This window comes from Rattus rattus, chromosome 2 (genome assembly GCF_011064425.1).
Source record: "Rattus rattus isolate New Zealand chromosome 2, Rrattus_CSIRO_v1, whole genome shotgun sequence".
In the NCBI taxonomy this organism is placed as follows: Eukaryota; Metazoa; Chordata; class Mammalia; order Rodentia; family Muridae; genus Rattus; species Rattus rattus.
In genome coordinates this window covers 121,996,070-122,020,518 of record NC_046155.1, presented here as the reverse complement: position 1 = coordinate 122,020,518, position 24,449 = coordinate 121,996,070, and the positions used below count along the sequence as shown (strand labels likewise).

The 24,449-nt window shown below is 43.9% G+C and overlaps 1 protein-coding gene across 4 annotated transcripts in view; it reads right to left on the bottom strand.

Annotated features, from left to right (window-relative positions):
* Positions 1–24,449, bottom strand: part of Ntrk3 (neurotrophic receptor tyrosine kinase 3) — a 369,825-nt gene that overhangs the window by 138,785 nt on the left and 206,591 nt on the right. For all 4 annotated transcript variants that reach the window (XM_032893399.1, XM_032893400.1, XM_032893401.1 and 1 more), the window contains exon 12: positions 17,322–17,510. In XM_032893399.1, the coding sequence (XP_032749290.1) occupies positions 17,322–17,510 (189 nt within the window). The remainder of the gene's footprint in view (positions 1–17,321; positions 17,511–24,449) is intronic.

The following is a 24,449-nucleotide window of genomic DNA, read 5'->3' as shown; positions in this document are numbered from 1 at the left end:
TCACTGCATGCCATTAAATGTAACCTGAGGTAGTTCTTCTTTCCTTCCCTTTAACTTTCCTGATGCCCCTTCAATATTTACACAGAGTATGTCTTCTTAAAAACTAAGCACAAATGTCGAATGTTATTTGATTATTCGTTTACTAGACTACCCCCTAGAAAAGAAAACCACAGTTGAGAGTTAACAGATTGCTGTTAACCATGGATGAGATGCTGAAAAGTCGTCCCAGCCACATTTAAAGAACTAATGGGGAACCCCTAAGGACTCTTGGTCAGGGTATATGAGAACAAGGCAGTTTTGTTTAACATTCAAGAATTTACACTTGCATAGTGAACTTTGCTAAATGGTTGATAGTCCCATTTTGCCATCTTTCTCCTGGACCACATGTGTAAGGAGATGTATCTGGGTCACTCTGCTGCAACCTAGAGGAAGGAATGCATGCAAGCCTGTTTCAGAGGTCAAACTGCATAGCAGTGCCTTCTCTAGTTGGGTGCAGGACACGCCCCTCCCTGGGGTCTCTCCTCACTACCTCTCACCATTTACATTCCAAGGATGTAAAATGACGAATATTTTCAATACAAGAAACCTGTCATTTATTTATTAGCTGGGGACAGGCTCTGCAGCCGGGAAGGATGCATTATAAATCAAGTCCTTTCTCAGCCATTAAAAATTAATACAGTTCATAATGCAGAACGTCAGTAATTTCTTTATTAGAGCAGATCACTGGCTTTTTTTTTCTCCTAGGTTTTGTTTTTTTACTCCCCCCCCCCTCTTTCCTTGAGCATGCTGGGTTTTTTTTTGATGACTAGCTGTGTATAAACTACCCTAGGGAAGGGCACCACAGTCTCTCTGTGACAGAGGTTAAAATGGAAGACTGTAATCTCCCCTTAGAAATACAATATCACTCTAACTTCCTCATAAGGCTCATATGTGACAGCTCTGATTTGTTTCGGACCCACCCTGCACCCAGAGTGGAAGGCACAATGGCTCCATTTAGACACAAAGGGAAGAAGGCATGTTGGGAAGTCTTGGTGTCATATGTGAGCTGATGGCTGCTCCCTCACAGGAGAGTTTTTCTTTGTGTTCCTATCATCTCCAAATTACTGTAGCACTGACAGAAAGAAACACGAGCAAGCAACAAAAGTCCAGCCCCTGAGGGGTACTTCCCCCACTGGCAGCCTGGATCCAGAGATGCTGCTAGGTGGGGTGCTGCTTGACTGCCCTGAGGGCTAGCAGGCTAAGCCTCCAGGAAGATCTACCTTGGTTCTCTCAGTGAACAGCAGCTTCAGAGGGGTGAGAATTTGGAACTAGAAAAGCTCTGCTGCCCTTAACTTCAGAAGGGATAAAAGGGAAATTCCAACATATACACTGCCTTCACTCCACCTTAAAAGTAGAAAGGGAAAGAGGCCAAGGCAATGGCTCAGTGGGTAAAATGATTGCTACTCAACATGGAAGACCTCTTTTCAGATCCTCAGAAATCAAGTAAAAGCTGGACACAGCAGCACAACTGTTTACAACCCCACAGAAATCAGAGGCAGACCGACTTGCCTGAAGCTCATGGGCCAGTCAGCTGGGTGTATAAAGGAGTGAATAAGAGAGATCTTGTCTCAAATGAAGATGCAGGCCAACACATGGGGTCCTCTGACTTTCACACTTACATAATAGCATGCCCATGCCCATATTAACACATTCTCTCTCTCTCTCTCTCTCTCTCTCTCTCTCTCTCTCTCTCTCTCTCTCTCTCTCTCTCTCTCTCTCTCGGGTTTGAGTGGTAAGTCTAACCATATCAAACTACTCACAACCATTGTTGAAAGGTTCGAAACCATTTTACATCTGGCCCCGTATCAGCACTTTGAACCCTGTAATGCCTTTGGAGAAGGGTCTTACTGAGATAAACAGTGTGGCCAAAGATCTAGCTCTCATTCAGTGCTGATGTCTTTGTCAAATCAGCCAGAACTGAGTTAAAAACTCCTTGGTAACAAATCCCCACAAATCCCCAAGCACATATTTAAAATCTATTTTCAGAATTACACTGAGCATAATTCAACCAATCAATGAGCCATTAGGAGTTTTGTACCAACACTTCTTCATTACTAGTGGCATTAGGGCCTCGCAACTCAGCAGAATCCCATAGGAAGAGTTGCTGTATCACCAGTGTTTCACGGTCTGGAGGCAGAAGCAAATGCAGTGCCTGGGGAGAGAGCTGGCTACAGTCTGGGTAACAAATTAACCTACACAGCCACCTGGGAATGACTCCAAGGAGACTCAGGCAAGCAAGAAGAGAATGTGGCTCCAAGGACCTTGATCTTTCCCTTCTATTGTACCTCTCCCATCTCCTCAGCTGCCCATCTGTAGCTGGTCTCATCTTCCAGGAAGCCTGCCTCCCTCATAGGAGGCAAATCTACACTGTATTGGCAGTGAGGGTGGTGCTGAGTCCCATAGGAGCTCAGGAACGCTTAAAGGAGACTAACACTGTTGCTTGCAAGTCAGTACCACGCTAAGCAAAACAGCACATGTCTGAAATCCTTCAAGAAGATACTCAGTCTACTTGCACCTAAAGACAAAGTGCAAGTGTAGTTCAACCATCAGGCCTGGGCTAAAAAAAAAGAAGCTTGAACACGCATGGGGCTGGGGCTGGGTTTGATCACCAAGTGTCTTTGAACAAAGTCCTTCAACTTTGAGTTCCTAGTCCGTCCTTGTCAAAGGAAAGAGTCATATTTCCTGACTGATTTAATGCAGAAGGAAAGACTGCCTGAGACAGACAAAGAGGGTGGTAAGCCTTCTATGTCACAGTTCCATCATGGTCATGTACTAGCTATGAGACTGCAGCATGTCACTTCCTCTGCCTCAGTTTCCTCATCTAGGAAATGAGGACAGCCAGCGTGCTCACCTCCGAGAGTTCAGTAAGAATTAAGCTACTGGCTAATTCATTACCTTTAGATTGTCACTGCCCAACCAACAGGAATCACTCACTGCTTGATTTAGGCCTATTGAGATATTGAGATAAGAGATTCCAGGTTCAGAGTTGCCCCTCAGTCAGATTTCAGTCTACCGAATTTACTTATCTGCTCTTCCTTTCTGACCCACTCTTCCCCATCAACCCACTCCCACCTACTTCCCAGAAACTGCGTCCAAAGTTGACCCCAGAAATCACAAACAGGTCCAGTTAAACCCAAGTGTAGACATTCTTGCCTGGGTATTTAAGCACACCCCTGAAGTTAGTAAAAACCATCAGCCCTGATAACAGCAACCATAAATGACCAGTACCATCTCCCTACAAGGACAGTGATACAAAATAAGAACCATATGGGCTCAGTGCTTCATCTTTCTGCCATGTGTACCTTCTAGGGTTCCTTCTCACTCTAAGAAGGAAAGGCATTAACATGGCTGAAGGGTAGGTCACCACATTTTATTCACTGAGTGGGACTGGGGATCTCCTCTCACCTCTAACGGTCACTATCATGTTCTCCTGGAAGAACCTTTATTATGTGATGGGGTTCACTCCCATAAGGGGACACATACCTCAGAGAAAATGACTTTCATTCCCAGATCCAGGATAGACTCTTGAAGAGCCTAAAGTGCTTAGGAGTGGCTGGCTTTAGAATAAATATGTGACATAGTTCTTGCCAATGAACACGGGAAAGGAAAAGTACCTCAATCTCAAACCATGAGGGGTGTTACCATGTTGGTAAATCAAAACCAACAAACAAATAGGAAAGAGAATCCTAACACAGCAGATCTGGAGTCCAATTTGGAACCTTTCTGAATTATTTACTTGATCTAAATTATTATCAAGTTCATTATTATCTAAGCCTAGCAGGGAAGAATTGTGGCCTATTACTTTTAGATAAAAATATCTTAACCAACATAATCAAATGTTCAAAACATAATATGCTCATAATATGACCAAGACTCAGGCTATATACATTGGCATCTGAAGATACAGCAATAGGCATTAAATCCTGATTCTAAAAGCCCCTGTGCTGGCACGGGTATAGGAGACCTCAGTTCACAGCACTTAAGCAGTACCACACATGTGTTTGGGAGAGATGAGCTTCCATGAAGCAAAACAAAAGGAGAAAGTAAACCATAGACTGGAGAGAACAGATGACCCCCTCTGTGAATCTCACTGTGCTCTCCAGTTGAGTCCCCAGTTTTCCAGTTCAAATTAACCCAAAAAGAAATTTGCCAGGGCCCTGAGCTCATCTGCATCAACCGTTTTCCGACACCCAACATTTTGTAGTTCTGACTTCTAAGAATATCTCAGAAGCTGTGGATCTGAGTATAAAATGCTATTGCTTGGATTTGCTTAAAGTGGCAAGAGGGCAAAGTTCTTAGCTTTTTGAAAATAACTACAAACTTTGAGAGCATAACATTCTGGTGAGCATTAACCTGATGATCCCCTGAGAAGATACTTCTAGCAAAACTTGCAATGATTTTTGTAAGCAAGGATAATCACATGTCTGACTATATGCAGTTGATTAACAATTTTCAAATTCTCCTAGCAGTTCATCGCATAATGGCCATGATGACTACCTTTTCCTTCCTAAAATTTACAATGTGTCTACATCTTGGCCATAGTCAAGTAATAGTTGATGAGGCAGCCTAGGACAACCCACGTCCATTTCACTGTCTATTCTGCAGAATAAAGTTCCACTGTGACCAGTGGTGTAGTTCATTCACTCAACTGCAAGAGCTTGGCCCAGCCACTCAGCACCAAGGCCATCATATTTCCTTCTAGAGAGGAGCATTTGTTTCTACCTTCCACACAGTGGTCAGGAGACAGTGGTCCTGAATGTTACCTGGACCTTGGGGTGCCCTTCTCCTTAGGAGATTTCCCACTTGAAATGTCAGCTCTGCCCAGAAATGAGAAACACAGTGAAATTCTGGCAATGACCAGTATGTCCTGATATGGATGTCAGTCTGTGTCTGAAGTGTCTGCAGAGGCTCCTAGGCACAGAATAGGAAATGACTTCTGATCCCTGTAAATAGGGCCTGTTGGTACTCTGCCAGAAATCTTAAAGAGTGCCACATCCTAACTCTGATTTTTGCCACTGGATGCAGCCTCTTCTTGACCCTCCTAGAAGCTTAAGAAGAAATATGATATTATCTGTGCCTAAAGGGGTCAGATCCACTTGGGCATTTTCAGAGTGAATGACATCATCTGCCTGAAGGCAACAAGGAGACATTAAACTCTGGGATGGTTAGAATATGGCCCACTGCTTGTTCATGTTTACAGAGACAAAGACAAGCAAAGCTCTGACTCAAGTTTCATAGTATGATACATTTGGGAAAACTGAAGACCCAAGGTCGTTTTTATTGGTTTGGTTTTTGAGTCAAGGTAACTTCAAATCTGTCCTCTTTCCTGAACTACCTAAGAGCTAAATTAAGGATGTGTCACTCAACCCAGGCCAATGTCCTTCTTTGATGTTGAAATAATTTTAGTGCCCAAGACTTAAGAATCCCACAGGAAGACATATATGCAATAAGTGTTCCCAAACGTATTGGACCATAGAATTTGGGGGAGCCACATAGGAAATGTCTATAGCACCTTGCCATATTATTTCTGAAATCCTGAACTAAAAGGAGTTGGAAGAAGATGCAAGGACAACTGGATTCCTGAGTTCCTGGCCAAGGGGAGAGTAGAACTTGGGGTCTTAGTGACTGAGCATTGGGTAAAGATTACAACATGAACATGAGCATCCTGGCATGCTCGGCACATCCTCCATCCTCCCATTTAGATGATGCATGATCAATCACAGGTACTAGAAATGGTGAAAACGATAATCATTTTCTGCTGGACAGGTCTTCTGGAAAGAGAATCCTAATAGTGACCACAATTAATCATGGAGAACCTGTTGCCCTCAAGATTGGATATGGCCTCTTTTCCTTTTCCGGCTTTTTTAAAATAAGAATTCTCTTTAGAAAGCATAGACTGGTGAACACATGAGCATGTTCCTCCTCACCTTCATAATCTAGCCATGTGAGATGGACATTTTGATGATGGCTACAATAAAGCTAAACACCACGAACATCATTACTGTTCATCATAACTTCTACTGCCCAGACTTCCCAAGTCACCCGAGGTGAAATCATAAAATTTGCAGGTGAGTAGGTGGGGCTAGAAAAAAAGCACATTGAGCATAGGATGCCAGACCCAGAAACACAGCCATCGCATGCTCTCTCTCATATGAGGCTCCGAGCTCCAAAGGTGTGTGTGTGTGTGTGTGTGTGTGTGTGTGTGTGTGTGTGTGTGTGTGTCTGTGTGTGTATGTGGTGTGTGTATGTGTTTGTGTGTGTCTGTGTATGTATGTGTGTGTGTGTGTGTGTTTGTGTGTGTGTATGTGTGTGTGTGTGTGTGTTGTGTGTATGTGTGTGTGTGTGTGTGTATGTGTTTGTGTATGTCTGTGTATGTATGTGGTGTGTGTGTATGTGTTTGTGTGTGTATGTGTGTGTATGTGTGTGTGTGTGTATGAGAGAGAGAGACAGAAACAGACAGACAGACAGACAGATAGACAGAGAGACACACAGAGAGATTGTTCTTGCTCTTTTAAATAGTAGATTAACTTTTTTATTATTACTTTCATTACTTTAACAAATAGTTTTTCCTCTTTTGTGTTTGGGAGGGAGTATGCATGCATGTGTGTGCACGTGTATGCACAGGTGTGCCTGTCTGTGCACTTATGCAGAAGCCAGAGGAGAATTGGGACTGTCAAACTTTACTGCTCTCTGCTGACAGCTTTTAAGACACTGCCCCTCAGTGAACCAAATTCTCACTGTTTTGATTAGGCTGACTGGGCAACAAGCACCTAGGATCATCCTGGTTTCATCCCCAAGTCTGGGGTTGCTGACATACAAAGTCAGGCCTGGCTGGAGATTCGAACTCAAGTCCTCATGCTTTCACAGTGACCTCTCTTGATTAGTGAGAAATCTCCCCAGTCCTGCAGACACTTTGTCTTGAATTTTTAAACTCAGCTCCTAAAATGAGTATCTCTGCCTCCTTACCAACAAGGAAGGTAACTCACACATCCTTCCCTTTGTGTTTGTGGTATTTGCTGGGAAGGGCAAAGGATTGTTCTAAGGAACAAGGCAGAGATCATCATTAGTCATCGCATTTCTTGTCTAAGCAAGATTCATAGAGAATTCTCTGTGTGCTAAGTCTTCTTGGGCATTTCTAGACTTTGAAATGCAAAAGATGAAGCAGACTGTGATCCCTCCTACTGCAACTGGATGGATCACGTGTGTTTAGAAGCATCAATACCTGTGTGTCACAAGTTCAAGGCTTGGCAAAGGCATGAAATAGCTCACATTGGCTTTAAGTCCAAGCAACCATCTTCAGCTCAGTTATAAAGCCCATCTTTGGATTACTATATGATGTCTATGTGTCTCAACTAGTTCAGAATTATCACCCTTTAAAGTTCTAAATCAGTGGCTGAGGAGATGGCTCAGTCAGAAAAATGCCAGCTGCATATGCACAAGGATCCAAGTTTGGATCATTGGTACCACATAAAAATGCTAGACATGGTCACACCCATCTGGAACCCTAGAGTAGGGTTGGGGTTGGTAGACATAGAACCAGGTGTATCTCTCCTCCCTTGTGTTCATCCAATCTAGCTAATGCTGAGTTCAGTGAGAGACTCTGTCTCAAACAATGAAATATGATAGAGAAAGATGCTCAGTGCAACCTCTGAACTCTTCTACATACTTACATAGAAAAGTAACTAATAATATCAATAATAATAATAATAATAATAATAATATCCTTATACAGACTCTGTATCTGCAATTGGTCAAGAAGAAAAGTAAACTTATCTCTGAGAAACAATGAGCTGCAAAAAATAAATCTCAGAAGGGAAGTTAATCTTCCCACTCCCTAAGGAAAAGGCTAAGGCCAAAACACACCAGGAAGACAGAGTCCTGCTGCATCTAGACATCTGGAAAGGAAACAAAGTACCCATTTCACAGCCTACTCATTTGACTCTGCTGGGTACAGCTCACCGTGGGCTCACATTGTACCATGAAATGACATCCTTCAGGATGGCTGGAGACCTTATCATTCCTCACCTTCAACCCTGAAGTACACCCTTATCCCCCAAGTACATTTTTTATCCAATTACTATGTATTTACAGTGAGCATAATTATACCTCATTACTTAATTAGCATGACTGCATGCAGTTTCTAACTTTAAGTATGTGATTATGGCCATGAAGTACAAAACAGACGAGGTCATAGCTATCAACAGAAAGGCAGGCGGCCTTGGCCCAAGGAGATGAACCTGAGTGTCTCTTTGTGACAGGTGGCTAAACCTTTGACATGCATGCTCAGGTATATTTAGGGTTTTTAAATCATTTGGAGTGAATATGGTTATTTAATTTCATGTCCCGATGTAGGGTGTGTGTGTTATCACAAAACAGTATGGTTGAGCTGTATCATACCCAGGGGATGAGGATATTTGTGTCTAGAAATGGGTATTCTCTAGGGGTTGAGAGCCTCAAGACAAGTGTGTGACTATATTTGCACTTCAGCTTAATTAACAGGACTTAATTCCCTTGACTCCCAAGATGTCCCATCCTGGCACTCTCCAGATCTTCGAAATAGAAAGGAAGCTAGATATTCCAAACCTGGCATCACAGACCTCTCGGAGATCTGCTAAACATCCCAATTAAACCTGAAAATGGGATGGGAGAGAAACCAGAGATGAGCAATCCTAGCTTACGTTCATTTAAAACGTTCCACAAACCACTGTCTGGAAATCTGGGCCTTGGAATGCCCAAACCCTAACAAAATCTAATACCTACATATCACTGATGCCTTCATCAAGATTCAGCCCATGGTTCCCCTAAGGGTGCTTGTCAAGATCAACCAGCATAAGAAAGGAGGAGCACATCGGTACCCCACACCTCCACATCGGTCTCATCCCTACCGTGTCACATCTTGCCAGTGTCACCTCACCCATCAGCCACAGGCAGCACACCCCTCCCCAAATATGGTAACCTTCCTTTGTCAGTTGCATACTTCAGGGAGCTCCCAGATCAGTCCTTTAACCAGAGCCCTTTCTTGCCATTAGTAAGGCCAGTCTGAAATTCTGCAGAAGGAAAAGCTAGAAAGGTACACCCTGCTTCTGCTGCTGCAGCTGCTCTTGTGGTCTCAGATATTGGCTCTAGGAGAGGCCTGCTCTTCCCAGACAAAGAAACCCATTTTCTATATTTCATGTGCAAGTCTGTGATGCTGAGCTAAGTGGCTAGGGAATAAACACCCATCATTACCCTGAGCTAAGCGATGTTTGTTAGTACAGAGGTTGACAGAAATCTATATCATGCAGATGCACTATTAATACTGCATTGCACACACAGGCTCTGCGCTCCTTTCTGCAGCTGGGAAACCAGCCCTGGCAGTTTCTCTTCCAGAAAAGGCAAGTTCCATGACTAATAAGCCCAGAAGCAAAGGAGGAGACAAGCCACTTACTCAACCCCATAAAGGCCACAGGCTTGAGTCTCCTTGGCTCTGTTTTCTGGTGTGGAAAGTTCATAGGTGAGAGTGGGAGAGTATACAGGGAAGTTGTCTTTGGGAAATGAGGAGGTCATAAGACTCTCAACGGATATATTATGGCTGAAGAAATAGAAAGGGGTGGGATCTGCACTTTAGTCTCAGCTTCTATACCTAATATGAGACTAAAAAATGTCTGTAAACTGAGCAGGTGAACAAAAGAGAAAAGGACTTGGCAAAAAACCAACAGATAAAGGAGTCTTGACAATCTCATGAGAGAGGGGGGCTGTGGAGATGTCAGGTAGAGCTTCCAGGTCCTCTGTGGTGGAAGGGAGGAATGAACGTGAGGTTGGCCAGCCAGGAGGGGCTCAGAGTTGAATGCATGACTTTCCTTCAAAATCGAGACCCACAAGGAAAGTGAGAATTGGGGAGCCAGCCTGGTCTACAGAGAGAGTTTCAGGACAGCCAGGGTTACACAGAGCAACCCTATCTCAAAAAAAATAAGGAAAACAATTAAAAAATAGTGGGTACATAAAAAGGAATGGCTAATCAAAAGTTTGAAATTGACCCACAAGAAAAGACTCACCAAACTCTGTTAACAGTCACTGACAGCTTGAGTACACTGGTGAGCCAAGGGGCCAGCTCTGACAGGAGCACACCAACTGGCCTTTGACCATGACGAGATGAAAGTGGTGTGCATTAGTCTGTGTAAACAGGCACAAGAACTGTGTCAGCATCTACTGCTGGGACAACTCAGAGTGGGAGACACTTCAGAAAGCAGACGGAGAATGGGTATGCATACCCGCAAAGAATCTGGAACAGGAGATGACTAGCAGAGGCCAGGCTAATGGGAAGCAGAAACTACCTGCCTTAGTGCCTCTACTTTGTAAGACAGTCTGACAGTATCTTATAAGGCTGCATATTCTGAGCACACGGTCCAGGCTTACTCCTAATTATTTACATACATAAGCACACCCACAAACCCGCACCTGAATGTTTATATGGCTTTATTGTTCCAAATGAGAAAATCACAAACGATGAAGCTATTAACTGCCCACTTCAAAAAATTTTATTCTGAAGCCTTAACTCCTGGTACCTTAGAATTGGAACTCATGTGAAAGTACGGAAACTCCAGGCATGATTATTTTAAGTGACTACACTGGGGCAGAGCGGGCCCCTAATTTTATATGCCTGCTCTCCTTGTTAGAAGCCACACGAAGATAGATAGAGGGATCCACCTGCAAATTTGAGGAACAGCCAAGGTGCTGGCTGTCCCATCAGACACTGAGAGGCTTAGAAGGATCTTCAAGGGTTCCAGTAAAAACAATGTGCTACCAGCATCTTGATTTAAGACTGTGACAGCACATTATGTTTTGTGAAGCTGATTTATCTGGAGGTGCTCTAACAAACCAATACAATGTCCTTCAGTAGGTAATTGAGTGGTAAAAATGTAGCTTACTGAGAAGTTAGAAAGTTACCCAATAATGAAGCTAACAGGCTACGGATAGACATGTATAACTTTAAGGGCATACTGTTAAGTGAATGAAGCCAAGCTGGAAGGCTAGTTTCGCTGTGACTCAACTATATGACAAATAGAAAAGACATGACATAAAAAATGGGAACAGTAAAGAGATCAGTGTTTGCTAGGGATTTGGGGTATGAAATATAGGGGATTTTTAGATCCGAACTCAGAACTGCCACACACCAGGAAACACTCTTACTGAAAACTGTGGACTTTAGCTAACAGTAATTTCTTAATATTATCATAATGCTATCACCTATCAAAACTGAACCACACTCATGACAGATTTCAATGATACAGCAGCAAACTGTTATAGGGAGGGGGGAATAAATGGGGACATGTGAGAACTCTATTTTTTGCTCCAGTTTAAACCTAAATCTATTTTAAGAAGAAATTATTACCTAATGACAGGAGTAGCTACTACCTCACCTGAAGACATGGTACCTTAGCATCTCGAATCTCTAATCAAAGAGGTTATAAGTACCAGGCAAAGATTGACCCAGTCTTGTGACTAAGAATTCTGGTCAACCTTGAACATACTACACAGAAACTGTCCTCATTCCTATACAGGCTATCTATACGTTCAGGAGGTATGGTGGATTGTAGGGACTCTAGAACTCTAGGTAACTGATTTGATGAATAAAGACAGGGGGTAGGCCCTATAGTTCTTGTTTGTTGCTTTTATTATCCCAGGCTCAATTTTGGGAGCTGTATGATCTACAGCAAGCCAACAAAGCTTATACAACCTCAGTTGCTTTATCTGTAAAATGGGGTAGCAGGCTCTTTCTTGGAAAGCCAGTTACCGGTTAACTTAAGATAAAACACATCAAACATCAGTCTAGTACTTGGTCTGGATGCTGAGGTTGCAGATCAGTAACCTTGCTCAAGAGCCTAGGTCATAAGCCACCCATATTTATCAACTTCTCATGACCATAACAAATGCCTAAAATCATCAATTTATAAAGAGACAATGTTTAGATTGCCTCATTGTTCAAAAGGTCCTGGTCTGGCATAAGTTGAACCTATTGATTTTAGAGTTCTGGAAAGGTTTGGGGTAACAGCAGTAAAGAGCATAAGGTGAAGCCAAAATCACTCACCTCATGACTAAGAAAGCAAGAGAAGACTGTCACTAAGTACCTTTTGAGTGCATAGCCCCAGTAGCCTAGAACTTCCACTAGACTATTCTTAATGTTTCTACCATTTCCCAAGAGTACTACCCTGGGCACTCAATCTCCAATCATGGGCTTTGGGGGCACATTCAGGATCCAAACTACAATGCCATCTGACACATGTTAGTTAGTCTCTTCGGCCTTAGTTTTACTCTGTGTGTTCAGTAGAAACTAACAGTTAGATACTAATGTTCAGAAGGTAGAGATAAGTAGGTGCCCGGGCCTACTAGGCAGTCAGATTAAAGTGCTCAGCTGACTTTAGGTCAAGGGGAGACCCTGTCTCAATAAACATGGGTGAGCTTGGAGAGTGTTACCTAAAGTTGTCCTCTAGCCAACCACATAACTCATACACATGAGCACATAATGAGAGTGCATGCATGGGTGGGGTCAATTACATCATAGAAATGCTATAACTGGAAAGAAAGTAATTCACTGTTTGGGAAACTATACATTTCTGTGAGAGGTGACAGGGTGACTTAGCATCTGGTTTAAAGTCACTCAAGACTGGTACATGGTGTTGTTTGCAAGCCATGGGTTAGAAATAAGCAAAGAAGAAAACTCATGTTGGGATAGAGTGAGCCTGGGAGGGACTCACAAGTGTCTGGAATTAAAATGCTACTATAGCACAGTATATCGAGGAAGAAAATGGTATGGGACAATGCTATACAGTGTGTGTGTGTGTGTGTGTGTGTGTGTGTGTGTGTGTGTGTGTGTGTGTTATTTCAACAGGGAATACATATAGCAGTTAGGAAGGAATTGCCAGTCAGAAAAGAAAGGATAAAGACTGGAAGCCAAAAGCAACAGGCAAAAGCAGAATCTGCAAGGCATAGTGGGGTGGGGAGAGGTTTAGGAAGTAGGGGGTCTTAGGAATTAGCTATGGTTAGCAGTGAAACTGAGAGGGTGACAGCAATGTGTCTGCGTCCCCCTTCCTAGAGTCTAGAAGAATGCCTACCACAAACCCTTCCGACGCGTGTATTTAGTGGAGAAGCTAACATCTTCCCAGTATGGTGCACAGATGCTAAGACAAATAGAGCCTCAGAAACCTGCTCCAGCTGTGCAAAGAGATCAAAGAAAGAGAGCATTGAGTATCCTGTGGATGTGGCTCAAGGAGTGGACTAGCAATTCCATCACAGCACAAGTTGTCATGGTGAGCAGAAGAAACAGACAAACATGGTCTTTGAGGAAGAAAGTGGAAGAAGGGGCCAGACTTGGAGACACAGCCCTGTTTGCAAGCTGTGGGGCACTGACCCTGGGAAAGTGGCTAATATTACTTGGGAACAAAAGCAAACATAGACACCTGAAGACCAAAGGGATGATGAAGATGGAAGCAGATCCCCTCCCCCACCCCTTCCACCCCCGCCAACAGCCTGTTTCCTCAACAGAGATTAGGTTCTACAAAAAGGAATGAACAGAGAGCGCTAGGCTTCATAGACAACCAGGATGCCTTCTCCCCCAACCTATGGGAAAGAGAAGAAGCCTGACTTTTCAGATGACAGCAAGCCCAGGCCTTTCAAAGATTGACTTTATTGAAGCCCACAAGATACACAAAGGAAATTCAAGACCTAATGTTATTATGCTCACATTTCATCATTGACGTTTGGACAGGTCCATTCTGTCTCGTTCTGTAAGATCTAGACCAAGACCCTCAGCCATGTGACAAGGAAAGCTATCTCCACTGTCTGGTGCTTTTGAGAATCTGGGAATGTTTACATAAATAACAAGGGACTTATTAGGCTCAGGTTGGTTTCACGGGGCCAAGCAGCTTCATCTTTATTCAGGTCTTTCAGAATCCTGTAAAGCCTCAATGAGTTCAGAATAAAGACAATGTCAGAAGCAGTGCATTTGTTAGGAACATAAGCAGGGGGATGCAGGCATCTGATAAGGGATTGGTACCAGGTGATCTTTAAATATCCTTGTTGCCTGACACTCGATGAAAAATGCCGTGGACCAGATTGAAGACAGATAGAAAGAGAAGGAAGAAACCAACCAGCATCCTAATCATTCTGGTCAGAAAGGTCCCGTGACTTGTGGTAAACACAAGAATGAAGGGGAAAAGACACTCCAAGCTTAATCCATTGTTATAGAGGCTAGGTAATGAGGCCTGCAGCCCAGGAAGCTCTATGTCCCTGCAACACTCCTAAGTGATACATGTTAAAATGGGACAAGGGAGGTTATCGTTATCTGGTGGGGCAAGCCCTGGGATCCACCATAAAAATAATTTGGTCTCTTAGTACCCCGATTTTCACTGTCTTTCCAAAGGCATGATCCCAGTCTTGCATTCAGCACTGTAGCTGCTCCTGTCTATTGAGTGCCAAAGCACATATGGCTTTAACTATTACAATGGCATCTCATCGTACACAGGGTTGTGTCACAGAGTTAGGTCCCTTGAGGAATGAAACCTTGGGAATCAGAGACTCACTGTCCCTCTGCTGTTCTGTCCCTGCTTGTGTGAATGACAGGAGAAACTAGCCAAATACAATTACAATGCTCCTGCAAAGTGCTTATTGTACCACACACGTTTTCTAAAAATAATTAGCTATCCACTGAGTATTGATAGTGCCAAATGGACTGCAGCACTAAAAGGACACTTTTCTTGTGGTCAAGGGGCTTGGTCGATTGGCGTCAACCCAGGATCTTCCTGTGATAAGGCGTTGTTTGTTCTCTCCAACCCAAGTCTCTGCCAAGGAACCCAGGATCTATGTCCACCAACCTCTACCTGCTCACTGTCTAGACGGCCATGTTGGCTCACACACCAGAACAAGTTCCAGAAGGAGAGCTCTGCATGCTGCATGCTCCAGCTCCATGGTTTTCCTGGTGGGCTGGCTCCTTAGCTGTGAGATTTTCCCTGACATCCAAGGACACCCAACTGGTCTCAGTTTTCTCCACAGCTCTTGAGTTCCCAGGAGACAAAGGTCCTGGTGTCTCAAAAGAAACTTCCCTCCCTCGAACAAATCAGATTCATCCTTGTCTTATACTTGTGGAGATGGCATGATTAACAAAGCTCCAGTAAAGAGATATGACCCCAGGATCAGACTCTGGACATCCATGGGCCAGCGCATCCACTCAGAGCCGACTGCGATGCTGTTCAGTCAAGAGTCTGTACTTGGGAATTCACCTGGTCATTAAAGCTTATCTGCAATCCAGAAACCAATGTCTCTATGTGAACATTCCCAGCAAAGGCTGAACAGAGCGTTAATTGTGTGTCTACAGATAGGTGTGTATGTACACTTTTAATTAGTAGACAAAATTGCTTATATTTATCACATGCAACATGTTTTAAAATTATTGTTCTAATTTTCATACTATAACCAAGTACACCCTTCTGGTGGTCTATTCCAGACTACGTTTTTCACACTTGGTGTTTTTGTTGGTAATTTTGCCCTAAAATGGCATCTAAGCATAACTCTGAAACCTAAGGTAGTGACCAAGTGTCTTAAAGAGAAGTCTTTGTACAAGATGGGTGTTGACCAGCCATTAGTTGAGTCGTATGTGAATGAGTCATTCATATCTGTTAACTAAGGTGGGTTTTTTTTAATAAAATCACAACATGGAAAGTTGTGTATAGGTTAGCTGATAAAATATTGCAAGCATAAGTTCACCAATATTTTCTGGGAGCATAGGTTCAGAATTTTCTAATTTACTCTCTCCAGGGACTTTACAGAAGATAAGTACCTCAAACAACAGTAAAAAACAAAAAAAAATTATATTAAAAACATCAATGACCAAAGAACACTACAGAGAACTGTTTTTCCTGGCTACCCCCAGCCAGTTCAGACAAGTCTGATCCCAGACAAGCACTTAGGAGTGGTGCTGTTCTTTGCAGTTTTATACTGTCGATCTGAAACCTTATCTCTTCCCTATGCCCAACCTTGGTCTAGAACCCAGGTACCCTGTGTATGATATGCAAAGGAAGCTTCTGACAAAACGCTACAGCAGATTCTAGATATGGAGGCAAACGATGGCCTGAGCTGCCACTAGAACAACCCTGCTCAGTGTGGTAAGGCTCACTAAAAATCTCGAGCCAGAGAAATGGAAATGAAGGCTGATGGGATGACCCAAGACCTACTACTGGACTGCTGGAAGCCCCAGCAGCAGCAGCAAGCGCTATGAGCTTTGAAGAGTATGACTCAAGTACAGAGAGCTCAGACCAGGGGGATGAACAAGACTAGAATATACCTTTTCCTAGGCCTACCCCAGACTGATTGAGACATGGAAAGAAGCCACTGGTGAAAATCCCAGTAGCTGGAATGGGCCACTCACAGTCTTTGGTATTATGTCTGTATGGTGAGGCCTTTCCCTAAGAGGTTACTCCCATCCCTTCCTGGTATCCTCGCTCCCTGGTGGTTTCTCTGCACTCTGCTGAGCAGTGGGTTATTCCCTGGGAGGCAGGAGCAGTGTGAAGGGAGGACGCTGTGCATTCATATCACTGGGCACATTGAGCTTGGGGACACCAGAAGGAAAACAATATTGGCTGGAGGGACAAGCCATCACAGCCTCAGGAGCTGAGAGGGGACCTACCAGGGGCTCAGAAGAAATATAAAGAGAGTCGCTGAAACTAACAGGAGGTGAGCAACATGGAGGAAATGGTTGCCCTGGTTGGTAGGAGGAGGGGATCCCTAGAGCTTGGGCTGGAATGCTTTTAGGGAGTGCATACTTTGGGAGCTGGGCTGGGCAGCTAGAGAGCCATTTCTATTCAAAGGTACCTACTGCCCTCACTGGCTTCCCCTCCCATGGAGGCCTGTGTGGATCTTCTGATGACCTCAGAGGCTGCTGTACAGATAGAGTCGGGCCATGTGTTTGAACAGCTAGGCTGGGTCTGCAGAAAAGACCAGCCTCTTTTTGTGTGCCCCACCTTACAGGAGCACCTCTCCTTATTCAGGGCAATGCTGAGCCAGGTGAATAAAGGATAGAACTAAACATAGACTGTGACCGTCCCTTCCCTAGGGATTCTGTCCACTGGCATCTCCTTATCTGGGATATTTTCTGCACTTAAAGACCAGGAGGGAGGGTCTCCTAGAAAGCGGGAGGTAGGTAGGTGAAAGGTTACCCTAGAAGGTTCCAGAACCCCAGCGACATGGTTTGCTTCCATACCACCCCCCTACAAAGAAAAGTGGGGAGGACAGAATTCAATCCTATTACTTACATGTGTCTGGCTTGTGGCAATTGTGTCCCTGACGGAAATATTGGGGGTTCTCAATGACTGGAATTCGAGTCATGCCAATGACCACTGTATCCGGCCCAGCATCCAGCGATGAAGGTGTAGTGATGCCATGGTTGATATGGTGCAGTGGGCTGGCTGAGTCCTCCTCCCCACTGATAACAGCCACAGGACCTGCACAAATCACAGGAGACATAGGATTCAGTGAGGTCACATCCATTCAGTACCAGGCCTGCCTACAGACCCTCCACTACGTTACCATCTTAGTTTCAGGAGAGTACTATCCATTAGATAAATATTTGCTCAGTATCCCTGATTTCTCAACTTCGACAACTCTAGCCAAATTAATTTCCTTGAAAATAACTGACTCTTGGTCACAGAAATAGTTCCAAAATAAAAATGAATTGAAATAACCATGACATAAATCTTTTTTAATTTCTTCCCAAACTCAAATTAGTTCAAAATAATGAAACTCATAAGTTTCTTTGTTTACACTGCAGTAACAAGACTTAAAAACACAACCAACCCCTCGTCTACTTGGAGCATTAAAAAAAAAAATCATCGCTATCGAAGAGCTGGGGAGATGGTTCAGTAGCTAAAGCCCTTGCCTCATAAGCATGAGGACCTGCATTATGTCCCCAGCATCCCCATTAAAGCCAGGCATGGTGGTAAGACTTATGATCCCAGTACTGGGTAGGCAGAGCAAAGAGGATACCTAGGACATATTGGCTAGCCATAGAACCCCAGCTAATAGACCCTTTCTAAAGAAAATAAGGTAGAAAGTGATTAAGGGAGACACCCAATGTTAACCTCATGCACACAGACACACATACACACACAGAGAGAGAGAGAGAGAGAGAGAGAGAGAGAGAGAGAGAGAGATCCACACACATGCATTTATGCAAAACTCCAGTGTCACCTCAAAAGTTCTTTTTAGGTAGTTTGTGGTGCCACCTGGGCATCAAGATTCTTAATGTTCTCCATGTGCTGTGGTGTACAGCCATGACCAGAACCTATGATTAGGAGATTGGAGGCTCCATGACCTTCAGCATGGCCATTCACTTTCCAGAGGATATGATATGGCTTCCGCTGGTCTCTGTACTATCTTCTTTACAGTGTTGCCTCTCTTTTGCCATTTTTTTTGCAAATGACAGTACTTAGGCTATGTCACTGTTAGTCTGGTGTAGCTGTGATAGCTGCTCTACTCTTGAAACACCCACATTGTCCCAGCGATTACAAAGCATGCACACTACATCATCAGCAATTGCATCCCCACCCCCACCACTCCATTTTCTAACCCTAAGAGGAAACCCAGTGTGTAGGTGACTTCCAAGCACAAGTTGACAGAGATAATTAATGCTGCAGTCTTAGCAGAACAATGATTGTGTTTGGTGGTGTGATTCATCCATACATACAATGAAAACCCCTGTAAAGGGAATTAGCTGTGACTGTTTGTGGCTTCGTACAACTGGCGTTTTAAGTGGCTGCTTTCCTAGACACAGGGTCCCCAGACAAAGCGCCTGCTGCGATTTGGTTTTGCGGCTTGAACAATATTTCCACTGCAGAAATCCATTACATCTTACTGAAGTTTATGGAGAGAATATTTCCCATCAAACAGCGAGGTGAAGCGCCAATGAGGCAGAACTAAATGGAAGACTGGTAAATGCAAACGGCGGACCCTGGATTCCACTCCGTCAGCACAGGCAGGCTTATTCCAACCCATGACAAATGGCTGATGGTGTCTAGAGACTCTGTACAAAAGTGGCAATAAGTGGTTGCCCAAATACCCAGAGTAATCACCTGTCTTGCAAAACGGAATGTGGTCCTGCAAACACGTTCCTCAGAAACTCATTGGGAAAAACTTCCATGGTGAGTTGCAGTGAAATGAGGAACACTAAGCCCTTGTATTAGCTGCCCCCAAAACCATCACTGAAATACAAAAGAATTGAAGAAATATTACTGCACTAGGAGAAAGAGATGAGAATAAGCAAGACATTTCAACAACATTTGGGAAGTTGAAAAATACATCAAAAGGGGGCAGTGACTCAGAGAAAAATGGGAGAGCACTATTGGTGTGTCCCCATTGGGAGTGTGTATTCCAGGAGGAGGGTATCCAAAGAGGATCAATGGATTCCTACAGAAGATGAATCAAAAGACACGGGAGTGCTTGGATGAAGCACAGAGCTCAGCCCTTTCTTCTTATTCCTACAACAATCACATTTGTGCACAGCCTGCCTACCAGTTTCCAATATCCACTCATCCTGGTACTAGAGGATGTGAGAAGACCCATCCACAGAAAGTCAGAAAGAAGGCTTCCAGATGTTGACATTTTTTTTTGCTTTTCCTAATGAAAAGCCACCCTGGAATCCTTTCGCAGTGAAGCTGGCAGTGAGCATGACAACCTCGGGCACACAACCTGGAATCCTTTCAGCTTTCCACTGCTCAGTTCCTAAATATAGAGAGACAGCACTGTATGCAAGACCACCAGATATCTCAGAAGAGTTCCTTGCACACAAGATGGGCAGTCGGGAGTTGGCAGAAACAGGGGCAATGGACGAGGCAGAAAACTTAGAAAACCAAAGCAAGAACCAATAGACAAGGCAGAAAGCTCAGAAAATCAAAACAAGAACCAATGGTCTAAGAGGCAAATAGGACATCACAGCTGTTAAACAAGGCAATATTAAAAGGCGAACAATTTGAAGGCAGGAAAGGGTCTTTGAAAACTTGAGTCATGAGCATTTTGAAGTCGATAAAGAGTTTAGGAAGTCAAGAAAATCTTCCAAAAATAAAACTGAAAGGAAAGAAATAAAACCAAGAAGAAAAAGTAAAATTTTACACCAAGATGAAACGACAGTTTAAAAAGAGTCGTGGGAATGAAGGGAAGAGAATATGAATTTTCAACATGGATTCTACACACACACACACACACACACACACACACACACACACACACACACTAGGGCCTGCACACAGAACCATCTCCTGGCACTGCTGCAGGAGGAGAAGATGGTAGAAATGTTTTGCTCAAAGGGACAAAGGATGCGTTCTCGTGCACTATACTCCATGTGAGCCGCTACCTTTAATGGCAAGAGCCTGAGATGTGTTTGAAAGGTATTCTCCTTGACTCCTGAAAATTGGGAGAGGGATAAATCACCTCAATTGCACTCACCCAGATAGACTGCAGATAATTCATCATCATCTTTGCCCAGCACTGCCAAATATTCTTATTAAACTATGTCCACAATCGGAATAGGACATGGTAGCATCAGTCCAGTGTCTACTATACAACACCCTCTTAATCATCCTCACTCTGAAATAAAAGCCAATAAACTGGGCATATACCCATTCTTCCTAAGGATGTGAACTAAAACTCATCATCCCTGCCTGCCTATGGCTGAAAGTAGCAGTGTCTGAATGGAACTATGGCACCATGGGGCTTACCTGGAGATGATTGTTCTGAGTACACAGCATCCCTGATCCTGGGTAAATAAGGCAAGTCTCAGATTCATCATGGTATAACCGTGGGCTGTGTTCATAACTAAGAAGGAACGCATATATGAGGACAAAGGCAATAAGGGGACTTGTGTGCCTTCCATTCAGTGTTGTTAATCTAAAATTTCTCTAAAAGCGGGGATAATAAATTAAAAAAAAAACTAAATGTTTTGAAAAAGCCAACCTCTGTTCTGAGAGTATGTAGTTCAGTGTAAAGCACTTGCCTAGCATATGAAAGGCCCTTGGTTGGATCCTCGGAACTGCAATCAAAACAAAAAGCCTCTCAACAAAGCACCATGATGCTTTCCTCTAATCTCAGCACTGGGGAGGCAAAGACAGGAGGATTGATAGTTGCAGAGAGTCCAGCTGCATAATGAGACCATGCCTCAAAATAAGGTTTGAAGAGGAAAACAGGCCAGGGCTGTATTAGTGGTAGAGAACTTGCCTAGCACACATGAGACTCTTCAATCCCCGGCAACACATAAATTAATGTCTTCCTACCACATGAAAACCTTTTTACAAACACTCTTCCAGTAACCTATGAGTGGAGGCACCAACATTTCACCCTAGAAGCTAATTTTTGTTCCAACTCTGACGGCTCTCATGCCAGTCAGAGTAAAAGTCACAGACTTGTGGTCCCTTCTTATCTTGATTACAGAAGTAAAGAATTTATTAAGGTGTCCCAAAGGGGACCATTAAGAAGAATAGAAGAAAGCCTCTGATTCATATGGAACTTTCCACTGTTTTCTTGAAGCTGCCCATATCTGAAATAGGTAAGAAGAAGGAGCCAAACTGGTGGAGACCTGGGAGCGACTGAGATATTTATAAGTGGCTGATTCCATGGTGGTATCTGGGTTCTCAGAGATGTAACCCTAGAAAGAGCACATAGTGAACTCCTATCCAGGTGGGCAGAACTCCAATTGCAGAGGAAAGATCCAGGGCTGCAGGTCACCAGGAGGACCCTCAGGAGCAGGGCTGTTCCAGGGAAATCTCTGAGGACTTCAGAGAAAACTGTCTTCAGTAATACAAAGGGAGAAAGGGGGATAGGATGGCTCACACACAGTGGAAGGGGAAAATCAAGTCAGCACCTTCACAGTTTAACTGGCCTGTTAGGACACAGACAGAGCAGGGTATGAGTGCAAGAGCCTATACAGAATATGAGATTTCTGATCCAATGTGGCTAAGGATACATGACCAAGTATCTGCAAGCCCTGGGCTCACCTGTGAAAGGCAGCTTTGATCAGTCGAATTTAGAGCTGAACTCTGAAGCAGAAGGTCCATAACCCATTCACATATATGGTCATTCCTTTATCCTTAAACTTCTTTCCAAAGAGGGAAGGGAGGCTAACCTCCTCTACCCACTCTGAAAGGTCTTTTAGGAGTTGTGGTCATGGAAGCACATTTGCCAAGTGCTTCCAAACATCTGAGGTACAGCAGTTTTCTGCACACCTGAAAGGCATGCAGCGCTCTCCTCTGCTTCTTTAGACACCAGTAATCAGCGGAGAAGATGAGCTCTTCCATGAGGACACATTTCCTTTTCCCAGTGCTGGCACGTGGGAGAGCGTGAGGCAGAGCTCCAGTCTCTTAGCATCTCTGAGTGGGACCAGTACAGAGCAGTAGATCTTGGAGATACAGATCTGTTGTTTTAAGCTGGTAAGCTTGGTGGGGGCAATACTGACTCTCCATAATTAACACATTCTTTGGATCTTTTCATTTAGACCATTTTAATGCTTTACTCCCTCTTGAAGAAACTTCTGCAAGGGCTGGGGAGATGTTTCAATGGGTAAAGTGCGTGTTGTGCATGCATGAGGCCTAAATTTGGATTTCCAACACATACATAAAAAAAAAAAAAAAAAAAAAAAAAAAAAAAAACGTGTGCCTGTCTGTGATTACAGCACTGAGAGATGAAAATAGGGGGTTCTGAGGACTTTCTGGACATCTGGTCTAGCCAGTTAGTGAACTCCAGGCTCAGTGAGTGGCCCTGTCTCAAATTGGAGAGGTGAAGAATGATAAGCAAGGACACTTAAGGTCAATTCCTAGGCTACACATGCACACACTCACACACATACACACACACTTACATGGACACACATGCACACACACACTCACATGGACACACATGCATACACACACACACTCACATGGACACACATGCACACACACTCACATGGACACACATGCATACACACACACACTCACATGGACACACATGCACACACACACACACACACACATACACTCCACATGGACACATATGCAAACACTTACACATACACACACTCACACTCACATGAAACACACATACATACACTCACACACACACTCACATGAACACACATGCACACATACATTCACACAAACACACACACACATACACACTCACACACACACTCACACTCACATGGACACACATGCACACACTCTCACACACACACACACATGGACACACACACATACACACACACTCTCACACACACACACTGACACACACACTCACATGGACACACATGCACATACTCAAATACACACACATACACTCACATGGACACATATGCACACACTCACACATACACACACTCATACTCACATGGAACACACATGCACACACTCACACACACACACACATGAACACATGCATGCATACACTCATACACACACACTCACATTCACATGGACACACGTGCACACATAGACACACACACACAAGCATACACACACCTCTACAAAAGTGATCTTTCATTCAGAGGATAAGTGTGTGCTGGTCTCATTGAGGCAATTCATCTCTCGGTGCCTCCTCTCTGCCCTTTGCCCCAAAGATGCACGTTCGTTTCCAGCTGTACGTGGAGTGAGACCCTGACCAAGATAGGACATGAGAAGTAAAAGAAGCCTGAATGAGCCTGGTGCCTTTTCAGCGTGTCGGCATGAAGCTAAACAACTCAACCTTTGGATTAAGAAAGTGAGTTTTCAAAAACCTCAAGCTTTTCCCACTGATAAAAACCAAACACTGACATGTCCCTGGTGTGTGAGTTCTGCATCAACAAATCTGGGAGCAGGAACTCATAAACAGGAAGAAGGGGAACCACAACAAACACAATTAAAAATCCAGCCATGCTTAGAGAGGGATTCCATTTACTATCTCATAAAAAGAGCCTGGTCCTCAGAGGCAAACAAAAGAAAATCAATTTCTTAATTTTTATTGGCAGATGTGGGACAGAAGCCAAGTGAAGAGAGGCTGTGCCCAGGAGCATTCCTGTGGATAAGTCACCGCCTTCCATTCCTGGCCAGATCCAGGGGGCCCCCTCCTCTGCCTCCTCCAGCATCTGGACAGACTTTGCCCAGAGTGACCTCTAGGGCACAGGAGGTTCTGCAGGCTGCCCAACAAGGCATGCCCTCCTCACTACTCGGCTCCTCTCCCAGAAGCATTTCCCAAAAGGCAAGCTTAATTCTCTGGCTCCAATTCCCTCCTAGCCCTTACAGGAACCAAAGGCAGTGTTCATGCTTCACGGCATTCAGAGCCCGGAGATATCTTAGTGATTGAAAATGATGCCTCTGATCAACCAGCCTGCGAACATGCTTAAGGAAAGAGAAAGCAGACTGGTATTCTAAAGACTCGGTTCCTTT